Genomic DNA, 15,097 nt, shown 5'->3' with positions numbered 1-15,097 from the left:
TCTGCCTACTCGGCAGAGCATAAGTCGAAAAGAACTCACCTAGTGCTTTGTAATCGTCTTTGGTGGTGTCTAAGCTTTGTCTCCCATGGTTGTTAATCGTTTCATTGACTATTAGGTCATACACTTGCTAATTTAGTTTCAAGGATCATACAGAACCAAAACAAGAAAATTCCCTTTACAGGCTATTTTTAATGAAAGAAGTGTATTTAATCTTAAATGGGGGAAAAGACAGAAAGAAATCAGAGACATATTTACAGTACATATATTAGGTATAAACTGCAATATCAAAAATGCTGTGGGACACTTCAATTCTATGCTGCAACAGAACTCAATATTATACAGAGGACAAATAAAAGCCTCATGAAGAAATAATAATCAAATAATAGCTAAAAAAGGAAAAGATAGCCATCATAAATTGGCAATAGAAGGAATTCAAATGTGGTGCATGGTTTCCTGCAGGTCTAGATGATGGAACAGATGGGAACGATGTAGCGGGTTCATTTGCACTTGCATTTCCCTTGGTGGCCTCTGGCACCACACTGGCAGGCGAAGGCGCTTCAGTAGAATTGTGCTTGTTCACGGGCAGAGTTGTTGATTTATTGTTTGATTCTCCAGAATCATAACCTGCCAAGAAAGGTTTCTAGTTAAAACATGAACAGGTGTGCACACTAAAAATGTTATACTCAGGATTGCAAACTCACAATCAGATGCTTTCCAACCCAAAACCATCTTCTCCCGATCAAATATTACACGATAGCCAGTCATGAAATTTTCTGCAGAAGGATCTTTATATTAGTTTGCTCTGTCATTTATTCATAATACAGAAAGAGGATCAGCGTAAATTGACAAATAGCTTAGGTTTTTGAGAGTGAGTTCTACAAATAGGTTTCCAAAATCTATAATTTAAGATGAAGTGAAGACTCAAGAGATCGATTGGAACTGAGACTTCTAAAACTTGGTAACTGTGAGATCATTAGTTGGTAGGAGTGCAAGTTACATTACAGATTTCAATGGAAAGGAACAAAACATCAGGAGCAACCGATAGATGATAGATACTTACGTCCAATGATGTTGACATCCCCACTTTTCACAACAGCTAAACAGTATGCGCCTGAACCGTTCTGAGGATAACAGCTGGAATATTAGAATATTTTAAAAGAGAATGCTCTAACATAAAAGGAGCAGAAACCATCTTACTGGGAGTGAGAGCATTATTATCGGATCGAAAAGATATAATTGGTTGCCACCTTTCATTGTCAAATTTACATCTGGAACTTCAAACGTAGTTTGATTTGCACTGCTTAAATGGAGCACGTTAATCCAGAGAGTTCAAAGGACATCAAGAAAGTAAAAAGTAGAATAAAAAAGCTGGCTCACCTTATCCCATAGCAGTACTCAAAAGGAATTTCACCATCAGGTTGAACACGTGGCTGTTTTGCTTCAGAATTGAACTGTAAAAGAAGCAAAGTATTCAGTTTTAAAATATAAAGAACAAACTCACAGATAACTCATACAGTTAGTTTCTCACTCACGTTTTCTGTAATGACTTTGTAAACTGGGTCATTCAAGTATGTGAATGAAGTGCCAGAGTCGAAAATGGCTGTGAAATCAAGATCAGTGATCTTGCTTCCTACTGTTATTCCTGTCAGGCTGATGTTATAAGTTGGGCTGCATTCAGAGAGAGAGAACGAGTAAATACATATTCAGTTGAATTCTCACTTCCCTTAATGTTAAAACCAGAAAATCGAAGTGACAGCTTACTGTGGTTGATCAAGATTGAGTGGTGTTTCTCCTTGGCCTGGACTTCCTTTATCTCCAAAAACTATTCTTCCAATACCATCAGGTCCAAAGCACATAGAGAAAGAATTTGCAGCAAGACCTTTGCTTGCTAACATGCTTGGGACAGATATATTTTCAATACCAAGTCCAAATAGACCATTAGGAGCTGCACCAGTTAAAAATGCACCTGTTTGTCTTATCCCACACCTGGAATGAAAGAAATAGAATAAAATTTATGGTGGATAAAGAAATGCTTCAGAAGATCCAAATTACAATGCTTTACCAATTTTGGTATATGGAACCAGTTATAAACACTATCATTTGAGTAGTTAAAAATTCCAAGTCTGCTCTAACTAGAATGTGACTGCATCTCTCAAACAACAAGGCATGTACTAGTCACCTTAATCTCTTCCAATGATAAAGAAAAAGTAATTATACCCACCCCAGAGCAATTGGAGCCTCAATGCTTTTTTGTTGAGCATTATTTGTTTCTAAGTGCAAGATGTCTTCCACCAGTACCCCTGATGATGAGGTGTTATTGGAGAGATATGCAACTCCATAAGCACATGCATTCTGTGAAGCTAAGCATCGTCTCTTTTGTCCACACAAAGTGCCATTGCACGGAACAACCTCACTCGTTGAAGACGTATTAGGGCTGTAGATATTAAGATTTATTCGCTGTTTCAAAAGCAAACAAAGGAAGATGGATGATTATAAGTGTCAACCAAGAAATAATGCACAGAAACGTAAAAAGGGAAAGGCAAAAGAGGAATAAAATTAAGGCAAACTCTGGTGGAGTCAGGAGTGTCAAGTACTTAGGCTATTAAGAATCTAAAAATTCTTCAATGACTAACAAGCTACGAACGATATGGATCATAAATTTTGTTTCAATTTCAGGATATAACATGCATCAAACTCACTTTGCAACTATTGATTTAGTTGAAATCATCCATTTTGTGTTAGTTATGAATCTTCCTTAACAGAAAAATACTTCCTCAAATTCTACGTCCACCGCATATCTTGCTAACTTAGAAGATAATCTGTTACTGTCATAATGACTGATAAAGACAGACTAAGAGAAATCTGCTGTGTGCTGTCGCCTGCCATTGAGTTATCAGCAGGTTTCTTAATTACAAAAGGAAGAAAAGTTTGTACAACTACTCCCTGTGATTATCAATATTCTTCATTGCAGAAGGCAATATACAGAAGGGATGATCAACTAAAAAGAAAAACTCTTTAAACATTTGAAAGTTGAAAAAGAAAAAGTACTAGGATGAATTAACATACTCTTCCACTGCGTGTCTGAAGGGCACGCACACAGTTGCTGCAATCACATGGTAGCCAAAATAAGTCACTGCCAGTGTCAAGTGCCACTAGAAATGATAGCCCAGGACTGCCCACAGTGACATTTGCATAATGCAAGCTGAAATTTGCCAAAGAAAAAATTAGTTACATCACAACTACAGATATTACAGACTTCGCAACTCTACAGTTAAAGACATATTAATTACAGACATGCTACTGCCAAAAACATCACGACAACCCCTTGTCTTGAGAGAGAACTAAAAGACAGCAGAGGAGAGGAAAATCCAAAAAAGAACAGAATTCGGAGCTTTGAACTGGAACTAGAATAACAGTACATTCAAAATTTAGAGTCAGTATTCTTATACAGTTAAATTACCAAAATAGAGTTATATGTCCTGTTTGGTTTGACAATCATACCAAAAAGGCCTAAATCTTTCTTCAAACTATAAATGAGACATGGACCTTCCTCTACTAATTCAATGATTAATTTTGCCTCCTACCAACACAGACATGGAAATTCTTTAGTCTAGGTAACCTATTTTTCCTGATATAGGATTACTATCCCTACACCTCCAACTACACGGACAAAAACAAACTAAACCACAGTCAACCTCTGACATCCAACCTAACAGAAAAAGCAAAAGACAGTAAACACAACAACAAACAGAGGGAGCTTACAATCCCAAAGAACTGAGCCGCAAAGTTTCATTTCCTCCAGAAAAAGCAAGGGGCACTGTGGGATTTGTTGTATCAGCAAGGTGGCGGCCCTTAACAAACCGATCACGTTGAGTCCAAGCTGAATAATATTCAACACTCCCCTTCTCAGGCAACCCATGAAGGTCCAAAATACCCTTCACCGGATCCGAATACCGGTGATGGATATCAAACCCGAATGTCCCAAACCCATCAGTTCTCTGCAACTGGTATCCAAGAATCGCCAAGAAAAGAATTGGGGCAACGAAAAAATTACGAATTTTACAAGAATTAGGCATGTTTGTATAAGAAAAAACAAAAAAGACTGATTCTTTATACGTATATATATACAGGGAGAAAGAAAGAGAAAAGGTGAGGAGATAAAGGGGGATTTTGAGAAAGGAAAAAAAATGGGTGGACGAGTTTGAAGCTGTGGAAGTTAAGCATTGCTTCCATATGTAGTTTTTTAGGAGAGCGTAAAATGGTGGAAGAAAGTCGTCGACTACTGTGTGAAAGACGAAAGCGTCCGAGTTTGGTCACCGAGGACTTGTTTGGGTGGCGGGTTATGGGCTCCACTTTTTTCTGTTTTCTATACTGGGCTGAGGGCTCCATCCTCTTTTTACTGTAGCTTTTTTTGGTTTTTCGATTTATAGTATCTACGTTAAAGTTCAATTAAATTTTTTTTTTTAAAAAAAAAGCTAAGGTAACTGAAGATTTTAACTCGAAAGTTTTGATTAACAATGAAAAATTCTGTTATAATTGTCGTGTTATATTTTTACTGCAGTTATTTGTTGCTGGTAACTGGCAAGTGCAGAGAATTTCATGATTTCCTCATATTTTTTTTAATTTTCTTTTGGAAATTTGTACATAAGAAATTGCATAGGGTTCACTTGACTTTTCCAAAGTAATTTCTCATGATGTTGTTATTTCACAGCAAAAAGAAAATAATTGAAGGGCCCTTTGTTTTTTTTTAAATATCAAATTATTTTAATGAAGAAAAAGGGATCATAGCCTTCGATATAATTAGACTCAAAGAGACTTGGGATGGAATTAAAAAGTATTTTTGCGAGTGAAAATTTAAAAAATAAAGCATAAATATAAATATCGAAATTTTGTAAGATTCTATCGGATGAGTTCTATTCAATTATGATTTTAGACAATTCAGACACTCAAATCCCAAGCCAATTATTTATATCCAAGTACCTTTATTTATCCGTAATAAAAACAGCAATAATGTAGTTGTAGATGTGGCGAAAATTCAAGGGCAAAGGTATGTGAATTGATTAATAGATCTAGAAAGTGGTTTTGGGGAAGATAAAATGAGTTATACTATATCCTAATAATCTCTATTAACAAAAATGGTAGCTTACCTAAATATTTAAGTACTACTTAATAATATGTATCTTCATTTTAAAGTTTAAAATGAATTTAATAAAAAAAATCGTTTTACTTTTATTCCGTAGTAGTAATTATTTTTGAATTATTACAAATATTTTAATTATGACAAATAAATAGAGTAATATATCTTAAAATATAAATAAAGATAAATAATCAAACACTCCTTCTATGTTATTTTTTAAAAAAAGTATATACAGTAAAAACTCACTAAATTAATATTTGGTTAATTAATAATTTCTCTAAGATAATAATTTCCTTCAATTCCGACTTGGGTCAATGAAAAAAAATCCCTCATTTCAATAAGATAATATATTTTCAGAAGACCCATATAACTATGTGCCCCCATTAATATTATAAGTTAATAATCTTTAAAAGTACAAAAATATCTAAGAAAATTTAGTGAAATATGATTCTATTATGTTTTTTTTTTGTTAAAATTTAAATCTAGTTGAAGCTCATCTCTAACTTTTCTTATTGCATTCAAAAGTTCCGGTGTTGTCTTTTCTAATTGCACCATAAAATTGTGAAGAGCTCTTGATGCAAGTGTTTCCTTAAGCGTAATTGGTTCCAAAGATATTGTATCATCTTCAACTTTATCATCAACATTGTTTTTTCAATAATATCCACAATTTGTTCTAAACTCTGGACCTCTGAGCATGTATAATTTTCACTCGTCCAATAGGTTATTAACGCCCATTTTATTGCGGTAACCGAGATCATTAATCATGACCTCAAGTTCATGAATGACGTTTTCACAAGTGAGTTGTTTCAAATTCTTTGAGATTTCATCCGCGAACAATTTTTTCGGTGTCAAAACACTCTTTAAATTAATAAATATTAATTTATCGATTAAATAATAACTCTACAAAATAATAATATTTCATGATTTTGCCTATAATAATTTAGAGAGGTTTTACTGTAGATAAAAATATAATAAGTATTTTGAGACGAATAGAGTATTTTATTTATTTTTAAGCTATAGAGAGTTGTTAAATATGACGTGCGTTTGTTTGGTACAAACCGTTTACATTCGTCCATATCATATTCTTATTTCTCAATAATCAAAAGGGGAAAATAAATATACCCTCAAATCTTTCTTCTGAGATTGTCCTTGATTTATTTTTTTAGTCTTTTCAAGACTTGTTTAATAAATATTTCAAGTTGGTGTTTATTTAAGTTTCTTAGAACTTTTTTTTTTTCCAGCAATGTTTTTTGATTGTTTTTTTTCAATCATTTTAATTAAAAGAATACAAATTCCTTTTTGATAATATTTTTATTATTAAACTTCTTTTGTAATTTTTTTTTTTAAAAAAAGCAATCTTCTTTTTCTCAAGTTTTTGTTGGTTTTAATTCCTGATGTTTCACACCTATTTTAAAATTTTAATGTATTCATCACACTTACTTGATTTTGTTTCTCTTTTTAACCAAAAGTTAAGAGTTGTGACATTAATACCACAGGTTTTATAAAAGTAAAATAAAATTGAATTGATCAATTCTAAGGTAGAAGGTAAGAAAGCAGCACTGAAAATTATTAAATTACTTTATTACAACTACTTCCATAATAATATATTCTAACGTGTAAGAAAAACCTATTTCATAAAATTGGTTCCTAGAAAAATATACTATATTAAAGTTGACTTGAAAATTCAAATACTCCGATGTGCTCCATTCATGTTTACTTGTTCATATTTTTTCACTCATCCCTTAAAAAGTAATAAAATAAAGTAATAATTTTTTTATATCACCCCTAATTATCGTAAGCCATTTAAATATTAAAATAAATAATATACATAATATTAAAGATAAAATAATAAATAATTCTTTAATTTTTTAAAAATTTAATAAATAAAAATGAATAATTATTTTTAGCGAACGAAAAAGTGTCTTTTAAGCTATGTTTCTTCTTTCATTAGACCGGCACATCAATTTTAGAGGATAGTTATCCAAAAATAGCGTTGGGTCTAGAAGAAGCCTAACACATTGGAATAAGTTGGAAGCTTCCACCAACATACGCGGTGAGTTGATTCACCCTTAATTAAAGGTCTCAAATTTAAGTTTTGAGTATGAAAAAAAATTCAATTCATCCCTGAATAAATCTTGTAGTACGTGATTCAAATTTAATCAAAACTCTAATATAAATTACTTACACCGAATAGAAAATCAGAAAAGAAAAAAGTTGGAAGTTTCCTATATATTGTATGGTCGAAGTTGTTTCCAACTATTTTTAATGCTTTGACTAGACTTTGATTAATGGACTTTCAAGTTACATCCATTTACTAAAAACTGCCCAAGGAAAATGGTATGCAAAGATATTTTTTAAAGTATAAAGTCTGAAATTTTAACATTTTTAATCAGATGGAAATATATGCTTGTGTAAAATATTCAAAGTCAATGGTCACAAGAAGACGTGTTTTATTTGTTAGTACTGTGCCATTCATTGCCATTAAATTTTTCTCATGAATGAATTGGTCATAGATGTAGCTTTTGCTCGTTCAATTTTACTTATCTATTAATTTAAAAATAAATTTTAATTTTACCTATTATTTTTAATATATAAAAAATAATAATTATTTTTTCTCATGTTTTATCCTTATAATTACTTATTTATTTAGTAAATCATTTTACAAGATCTAATATTATATTAATTAATAGGAATAATATGATATCAATCGTTATTTTTAAATGGACATGTCAAGTCCAAATGATAAATAAAATAAAAACGGAGAGAAAGTACTTTTTTTTTTTTGTCGTAAAGCCGCCAATCATGGTACATTGAATAAAAGTAGCTTAAGAAACCAACAATATACCAATCAATATATATTTCCTACTTCCAGAATGGCACGTAACAGACATGGCTTATTGTTTTCACGGGTAAACGTTGAAAAAAATGAATTCAACATATTACATAAGGATTTGAATTATATACGCACACTAATAGTGTAAAAAATACTATTTTTTTTCTTATTAGTGTAATTTAATTTGTTAAAACATTATTTTTTCGATGACCTGATTACATCCTTATCGTCACCTATACTTTCATAGCCTATATCTCTACCACCCCACACCCTCCATCGTATTTGTTAAATATAAATATTTTTAAGATAATTTTTTTTTTGTTTACGTAATACAAGAATAAAAGAAGGTGTTTATTTTTCTAGAAAACAGACCACACATACCCTATATGTCCAAATTTTTCACTTTGATTCGTTTTGAAACAGAGATTCATTTTCTCAAGAGAAAAACTTGTAAGTATATTATACTCCCTCTGTTCCTTTTTAGTATCATGTTACATTTTTCGAAAGTTAATTTGACTAATTTTTAAAACTGAATTAGATTACATTAATTTGATATTTTAAAATAAAATTTTAGATATTCAAAAACTATATGAAAAATACTACAAAAATTACATTTTTTTTTCCATTTCGTTTGACTCTCAAAAAGAAAACTGACAACTAAAAAAAACAGAGGTGTAGTATTTACAGAAAATGTTACATCCTATTATTCTCAAATGTTATGTTAGGTCACAAAATAGTGGAATAGTAATTTTGTTTTGTTTGGAGGAACATATACATTTTATTCAGATCCTACTTGTACAATTACACCATATCGCAATCTATTTTAAATCAGACAACCTAACCACAAAATATTCCAATAATTGACCAAATGTGAAAAAAGAACCTTGCTGGCGGCATGAAAAACGACAACAGCAAAAAGGTTGCAAGTACAAAAAATGGGTGGAGAGTCGCATCTTCTGATTTCATTCTTTGGTACTTTTTTTTTCCTTTCTTAATTTTAAAAAGCAACCTTTGCCTACTTTATTTATCACTTCCTCCAAATTCATCACTCTTCCAAAAAAATCCACTACTATATTATATACAAAAATAAAATAAAAGAGAGTCAAAAAGTTAACCATCCTCAAAGCTAAGGTTGATTCAAGATTTGAAGTTAGTAGACGTAAATGCAGTTATTGGTTCAAGCCTAAAGTAGTAGATATGTTTTTAGCTGTGGCCTGTGGCTGTGGAACAAGGTGGCACTATACAATCTCACTGTTCTATTGGAATCATAAGGTACATAAACTACCATAGTGTAATGTATTAACATTTCTATACATTATATGGGTTAGCCTCAAAATCAGATATGAGCAGGCAAACCAAAAATTTCTGTCCATATTGGAGCTCTGCAAGTTTGATTATCTGCACTATATATGTGTTAAAAGTCCTAAGAAGCATACCTGAATCCTGAGTGTGAGAATGACCATATGGTAGCTATTATAAAAGTAGCAATATCAGAGATGCTAGGAAGCAGTTTATGAGGTTCAAATAACATGTTTGAAAAACAGAAGATGCAAAAGAACTTTGACGAGTATTTGTAGTCCTTTCATGTGATCTTTCTGCATTATCATTTCCAGGCACAACAGCAACGGCAGGTGGAACACGGGTGGTATTAACGGATTGTGATGGGAAATGGTCTATTTTCTCAATGTCATAACCTGCATGAAGGCAACAAGACCAAAAGTATGAAAAAACTAGTCTCTTGTCATATCTAAGTTATTGGAGGAAAGAACACCAAAAACAATACTCACAATCAAATTTCTTCCAACCGAGGATGATTTTTTCTCGATCAAACACAAAGCGGTATCCAGTCATGAAGTTTTCTGGAAAAAGATCAGTAAGAGTACCATTTTTTAGCTGCCCACTAAAAGTATCTTATAGGTGATAGACAACCAAAACTTTTAGAGTGCTGAGATTAGCACTGGCGGTTTTATTGCTAGAGAGTTTATTACATTGCCAGGAACCTGAAGCATCAATTTCACAAGGTGCGGGACTCTTTATGCTACAAAAAGGTGATCATTCTATTCTATTTTGACTAACATAAAGGGAAAACAACTTAATTTAAGGTAATTAAAGCCAAAATTGTTGTTGTCTCTAACACAACTATATTTTGCTGGTTGTCTTTCTGAAGTAAAGTGTCCTGAAAAATCAAATCACAGAAACTCCTTCCAGTTGAACAGAAGCTACCAAAATTGCTGAATGAATAATATAACAAATTATAGTATTAGAGTCCCATTGGTTTAGGATATGGTTCTTGTCTCCTTATATGGGGTCTTAAGCATTCCTAACCTCACAAGTTATCTTTTTGAGTTCACTTGGACTTAATGACCATTTTTTAACATGGTATAAAGCCAGGTCCATCTATATTTTTGGTTTGTCCAATATTACACCCCCATGTATATTGTTCACGCTCCAACATTCAATACTTGACGTGGGAGGGTGGAAGTAGAGTGTATATGTGAGATTCCCACATTTGTTGAGATTATATGTTGTCTCCTTATATGGTCTTGGCAATCCTCACCTCCTGCTAACTTTTGGAGTTAAATTAGAATTAAGGTCTATTTTTAACATACAGGCAATGTCTTAATCAAATGCCTAATGGTATGATCAAAGACGATGATTGTAAGCCATGTCCTCAATCACGATCTCGAATATTTTGGCAAAATTGCCCAAGTCAAATTCCTTCAAGTCATTTTATGAGACCACTAAACCTAATTCTTTAATGCAAAAGGTGCAACTTTTCCATGTAAGTTATGTTGTTCCCTCAGAGTTTATAATGCACTTCTCCGATTGTTTTAGGTTGCAGTAGAAACAAACTTCCTTACCATGTGCTTGAAAATTCAGTTCAATTCAACGAAAATTAGAAAATACAAAAACATTGTTGCACTTAGAAAGCCTTACGTCCAATTATATTTAGAGCATCACTTTTCACAATGGCCAGGCAATACATTAGTTGATTCTGCATAGGAGACAGTATTTAGTACATATACAGGAAAGGCAATAACTGAAATTAAAAAGAAAATATTGTGCAAGATAGTTGAACGATTGTACCTGTGTGGATATGACAATAATTGGATCATTGACAGCAAGTTGGCCTCCCCCACTCATAGTTAGGCTTAAACTAGGAATCAAGCTAGTATTTGCATCAGGACTGTCCAATATGAATCATAAAATGATAAAAGGGAAAAAGAAATAAATAAATAAATAATATGTGTGGTTGTGTATTAGTAAATATTACCTCATATCATAACAATATTCAAAGGGGATCCTCGGATCAGGTGGACGCCGCTTGTCTCGTACTTGAGAGTGGAACTATTGGGGAAGAAGACATTTGAATCTTAAACATTATCTAACAATGTATACAAATAAGTACCATTTGAAAAGGATTCTTACACTTTCTGAAAGCTTTGTATAGGATAGGTCCGCAAGATAAGTAAAGGAGGTTCCAGTATCAAAAAGTGCTGTAAAACCTGAATCAACGAGAGTTGTTCCAACACGTATTTGATCTACAGAAATGTTATATGTTGGACTGCAAAAGGTTTTCCACAAGAGCATGACTAAGTGGATCTAAAAGAGTCGGAAGGAGTGGACACACAAAATTTAATTGGCATGATTGCCACTTACTGTAATGGGTTTATATTAAAAGGGGTCTCTTCCTGATCAAAGCTACCCTTGTCGCCAAAATTAATCCGCCCTGCCCCATCACTACCAAAGCACATGGAGAAAGAATCTGCCATAAAACCTTCCTGAGACAGAATACTAGGGACTGATACCTTCTCTAGACCAAGCCCAAATAAACCATTTGGTGCTGCAACATCTAGAAAAGAACCAGTTTGCTCCTGTCCACAACTGCACACTTGAAATTGGCATGTATCAGAGATGAATTTGAGAACTTGGACAGAAGCAGAAGAACTCCTCAGTTAACCAAATGTGCTTTCCATACAACACATCTAGCAGTTAAAAATACACTGCCAGAGATCAACCTAACGCCCAAACTTGATATCAATTAGAAAAAAGAAGTTCAGGATACTTACCCAAAGATCACACGCGCCTCGACAAAATTTTTTTCCTCACTATCTTCTGTTCTCAAGTGCAAAATATCATCCACCAAAATTCCTGAAGTTGAAGTTTCCGAGGAGACATAGGATACTGAATAAGGGCAGTGGTTATTTGAACTGAGACAATTATTGCGGTCTGTACACAAGCTATCACTGCAGGTGACCTTCTTGCTAGTTGACGATCCATTCAGGCTGTATATGCTAAGCTCAAAATCCTGAAGCAAAAGACATAATCCACTTCAGCCGGAGTGAAAAGGAAACAATATAAGAGAACCACAAAATGAAGTGCATCTCATTTCTACAACGGTCTGCCTAACCACCCTTATAAATTATCTTGCAAATAAAAGTTAACAGTATATTTAATCCTGCCATCTTTATATTAGAGGAAGATAATTCTATCAAACCATGGCCTAGAGGAGGAAATGACAAAATGAATGTACAAAGTTTGGACTAAGGATGTGATGGAATCGAACAATTAATAGTAAAATGGTAATCCCAACTGGAAAACTAGGCAATAAAAGCTGTCACTTCACAAATCAATTGTTCATCAGTCCCCATAAAGTTCCATAGGGTAGAACTACTTAGTTGTCTGTTCACAGTTGACAACAATGTACAAGTGAATTAGATACAGAATTCTACGATCGTGCATACTCTCGTGAAAGTTTGGTTACAAAATTCTCTTTGGCTGCTTCACAAAATAATGGCATCCAAAAGAGTAGGACCCGTAACTATTATCCCCTTGGCATGTGATCATTGTCTAGTTTACTGTACCAATGTCTTATCAGAGCATCTAATTACACTCATGAGAGTCATGGTATACCACATTCCTAAAGGCACAGAATTTTGTGGATGCTATTGCAGGCTTGCAATGAATGACAGTTGTTTTCACTTTTCACATGAAAAAGGTCATCATTTACTAAGTCACAGGGAAGCTCTCGAATAAGCTCCTCAGATTTCCATCATATGCATCTTGTGCCTAAATAGCATAGAATATATGGATGCAACAAAATGTTCTAGCTGTCAAAGGCACTTTTCATCAACCCTTTATGTTACACACCACAATGTTCCACTCAATATATCATTTCATACAGATATAAGATAAACCCAAAAAAAGAGAGGAAAAGTGAGTAAAACATACAGAGCTGTAAAGTGTAGGATCATCAGTAGAAGCACATCTGCCGCACTCACAAGGCACCCAAAATAAGTCACTCCCAGTATCAAGAGCCACAAGAAACTTCAACCCAGGTGTCCCCAAAGTCACCGTGGTGTAATGCAAGCTACAAAATTCATCCCCCAAAACAAATTCAAACTATAAGCTCAAGAATCCGAGGGGGAAAACCAAGAACTTCAAGATTAAACACAAAAATACTCTCAAGAAATGGAATTAAAAGAGGGATTTGGTTTGGTCTTACAATCCAAGAGAGCTGATCCGGAAAGTGGAATTGCCATCAGAGAAAGTAAGTGGTCCATCAAATTTGAAAAGCCTCCTGCCATGTAGGAACCTATCATGGTTGGCCAACTGAGTATAATACTGGAGACTTCCCTTTACCGGCCAATTTTGTAGTGGACCAGCAAGTTTCTTGACAGTTTCAGAGAAACGGTGGTGCATTTCAAAAGTGAAAAGACGGCCATGACATTGTCGAAATGGGAAAATTGAGAGCAATGTTAGCAAGAAAATCACAAAAGAAGACATTTTTCGTTTCTAAGAAAAACTCAGATCTTGAACTGTAATGGCGACTGAAATAATTGGGTTAGGTTTACAGAGGGAGAATCAAGAAAACGAAAAAGAGAGAGAAAGAGGAGTTAGTTAGGGAGAGAGTAAATTTTGACAGTTGAAGAAAGTCGCCCTACTCCATTATAGCTTCATGGGGAAATTTCCCTTAATTCATTGCTTGCTTGCCTTCTTTTTTTTTTTTTAATGCATTTGGCCTTTTATACTTGAGATCAATCACGACATCATGATAATTTAGCGGGTCATTTCCATTGTTTCACTTATTTGGTGCTGGTGAATAATTTTTTTCACGGTATAAATTTATATTTTTGTATTATAATATATTTTTATAATTTCATAAAATAACATAAGTTGTACTCTCACTTAATTTTTAAGTAAAAAAGTTTGATTCACAACTAAAAATTTATCTCAAAAAAGGCATAGATTTTACAAAGTCTTTGCTGATAGAGATATGAGTTCAATTTCAAAAGTCTATGTAGGCATAACTTAGTTCCTACAGGACACATTCTCTAAATTTATATCGAATGAATTATACACAACTTATGCTTGATAAGGTAAAAATTCTCTAAACTTATATCGTGTATAATTAATTAGGTCAGATAAAAATATTTAGCCTACAAATTTTCATTAAATTGAACAACATATATCAAATGGATAAGTTGAGTCCAGTTCTCGGATGTTATATTGTGCAATGTATTTGGCAAAATTCAACCACCAAGATTTGTATAGTTGAAATCTTGGTACCTTTACTCTAATTTCCTACAAAGTGCTTATGTAACTTTTGGTTTTTAACTTATAATTTATAAGTCAAAAATCTAATTTATGATTTCTCATTTATTTTTGTTATTCTAACTTTAAAATAAGTGTTTATAAATATATTTTAACTTTATTTAAATACTTCAAAATTACTTAAAAGCTATTTAGGTTCATAAGTACCTAAAATAAATTAATCCGCTCTTAGCTCTTTGTTTGTGTGTTAATTTCTGTTTGTAAATTTTATAATAAGCTGTCAGACTGTACTTTAAAGTTTTTTAATAATGAAATAATACTATTGTATCTGCATGAGTCATGACAACGGACAAGACAAACTCCTTTTTTGTTTGTTTGTTTCTTTCCACGTAGGGCATAAATATTAAATATTCTTCAACTTTATAAACTTAATTTTTTTTATACTAATATGTGTTGTTATCTCTTTGAACTGACACGTTCATTTAAATCTTTAAAATCTCAAAATTCTCCATATATAAATAACTTTGTTTAATTCTCCATTTTAAACCAAAAGAAGAAAAGAAGTTGATGCA

The 15,097-nt window shown here is 32.9% G+C and overlaps 2 protein-coding genes across 2 annotated transcripts; both read right to left on the bottom strand.

Annotated features, from left to right (window-relative positions):
- Window positions 1-231: 231 nt before the first annotated feature.
- On the bottom strand, window positions 232-4,277 carry LOC125822323 (aspartyl protease family protein 1-like). The gene is made up of 10 exons (XM_049501717.1): window positions 3,763-4,277; window positions 3,067-3,202; window positions 2,222-2,457; window positions 1,762-1,986; window positions 1,533-1,668; window positions 1,378-1,451; window positions 1,198-1,297; window positions 1,061-1,121; window positions 702-773; window positions 232-624 (listed from the first exon to the last, which is right to left on the bottom strand). The coding sequence occupies exons 1-10, from the start codon at window positions 4,074-4,076 to the stop codon at window positions 359-361; spliced, it is 1,620 nt and encodes a 539-aa protein (XP_049357674.1). The 5' UTR covers window positions 4,077-4,277; the 3' UTR covers window positions 232-358.
- Window positions 4,278-9,203: 4,926 nt separating this feature from the next.
- On the bottom strand, window positions 9,204-13,845 carry LOC125822598 (aspartyl protease family protein 1-like). The gene is made up of 10 exons (XM_049502012.1): window positions 13,477-13,845; window positions 13,203-13,341; window positions 12,041-12,279; window positions 11,631-11,855; window positions 11,400-11,535; window positions 11,245-11,318; window positions 11,058-11,157; window positions 10,908-10,965; window positions 9,758-9,829; window positions 9,204-9,664 (listed from the first exon to the last, which is right to left on the bottom strand). Exons 1-10 carry the CDS (start codon window positions 13,755-13,757, stop codon window positions 9,444-9,446), a joined length of 1,545 nt encoding a protein of 514 aa, XP_049357969.1. The 5' UTR covers window positions 13,758-13,845; the 3' UTR covers window positions 9,204-9,443.
- Window positions 13,846-15,097: the final 1,252 nt, after the last annotated feature.

The sequence above is a fragment of the Solanum verrucosum genome, unplaced genomic scaffold (genome assembly GCF_900185275.1).
Source record: "Solanum verrucosum unplaced genomic scaffold, falcon-dt-bn FXZP01000103.1, whole genome shotgun sequence".
NCBI classification, from domain to species: Eukaryota; Viridiplantae; Streptophyta; class Magnoliopsida; order Solanales; family Solanaceae; genus Solanum; species Solanum verrucosum.
The sequence above is the reverse complement of the archived record's forward strand: the minus strand, read 5'-3'. Positions and strand labels throughout refer to the sequence as shown.

Excerpts from the sequence above, each read along its gene's own strand:
- LOC125822323 (XM_049501717.1), bottom strand. The coding sequence starts at position 4,076 with ATGCCTAATTCTTGTAAAATTCGTAATTTTTTCGTTGCCCCAATTCTT. Across the intron at positions 1,452-1,532 it reads ACAAAGTCATTACAGAAAAC|TTCAATTCTGAAGCAAAACA; the intron begins GTGAGTGAGAAA and ends CTTCTTTTACAG. Across the intron at positions 1,298-1,377 it reads GAGTACTGCTATGGGATAAG|TGCAAATCAAACTACGTTTG; the intron begins GTGAGCCAGCTT and ends CCATTTAAGCAG.
- LOC125822598 (XM_049502012.1), bottom strand. The coding sequence starts at position 13,757 with ATGTCTTCTTTTGTGATTTTCTTGCTAACATTGCTCTCAATTTTCCCA. Across the intron at positions 13,342-13,476 it reads CGGATCAGCTCTCTTGGATT|CTTGCATTACACCACGGTGA; the intron begins GTAAGACCAAAC and ends TGAATTTTGTAG. Across the intron at positions 11,319-11,399 it reads ATACAAAGCTTTCAGAAAGT|TTCCACTCTCAAGTACGAGA; the intron begins GTAAGAATCCTT and ends CTTCCCCAATAG.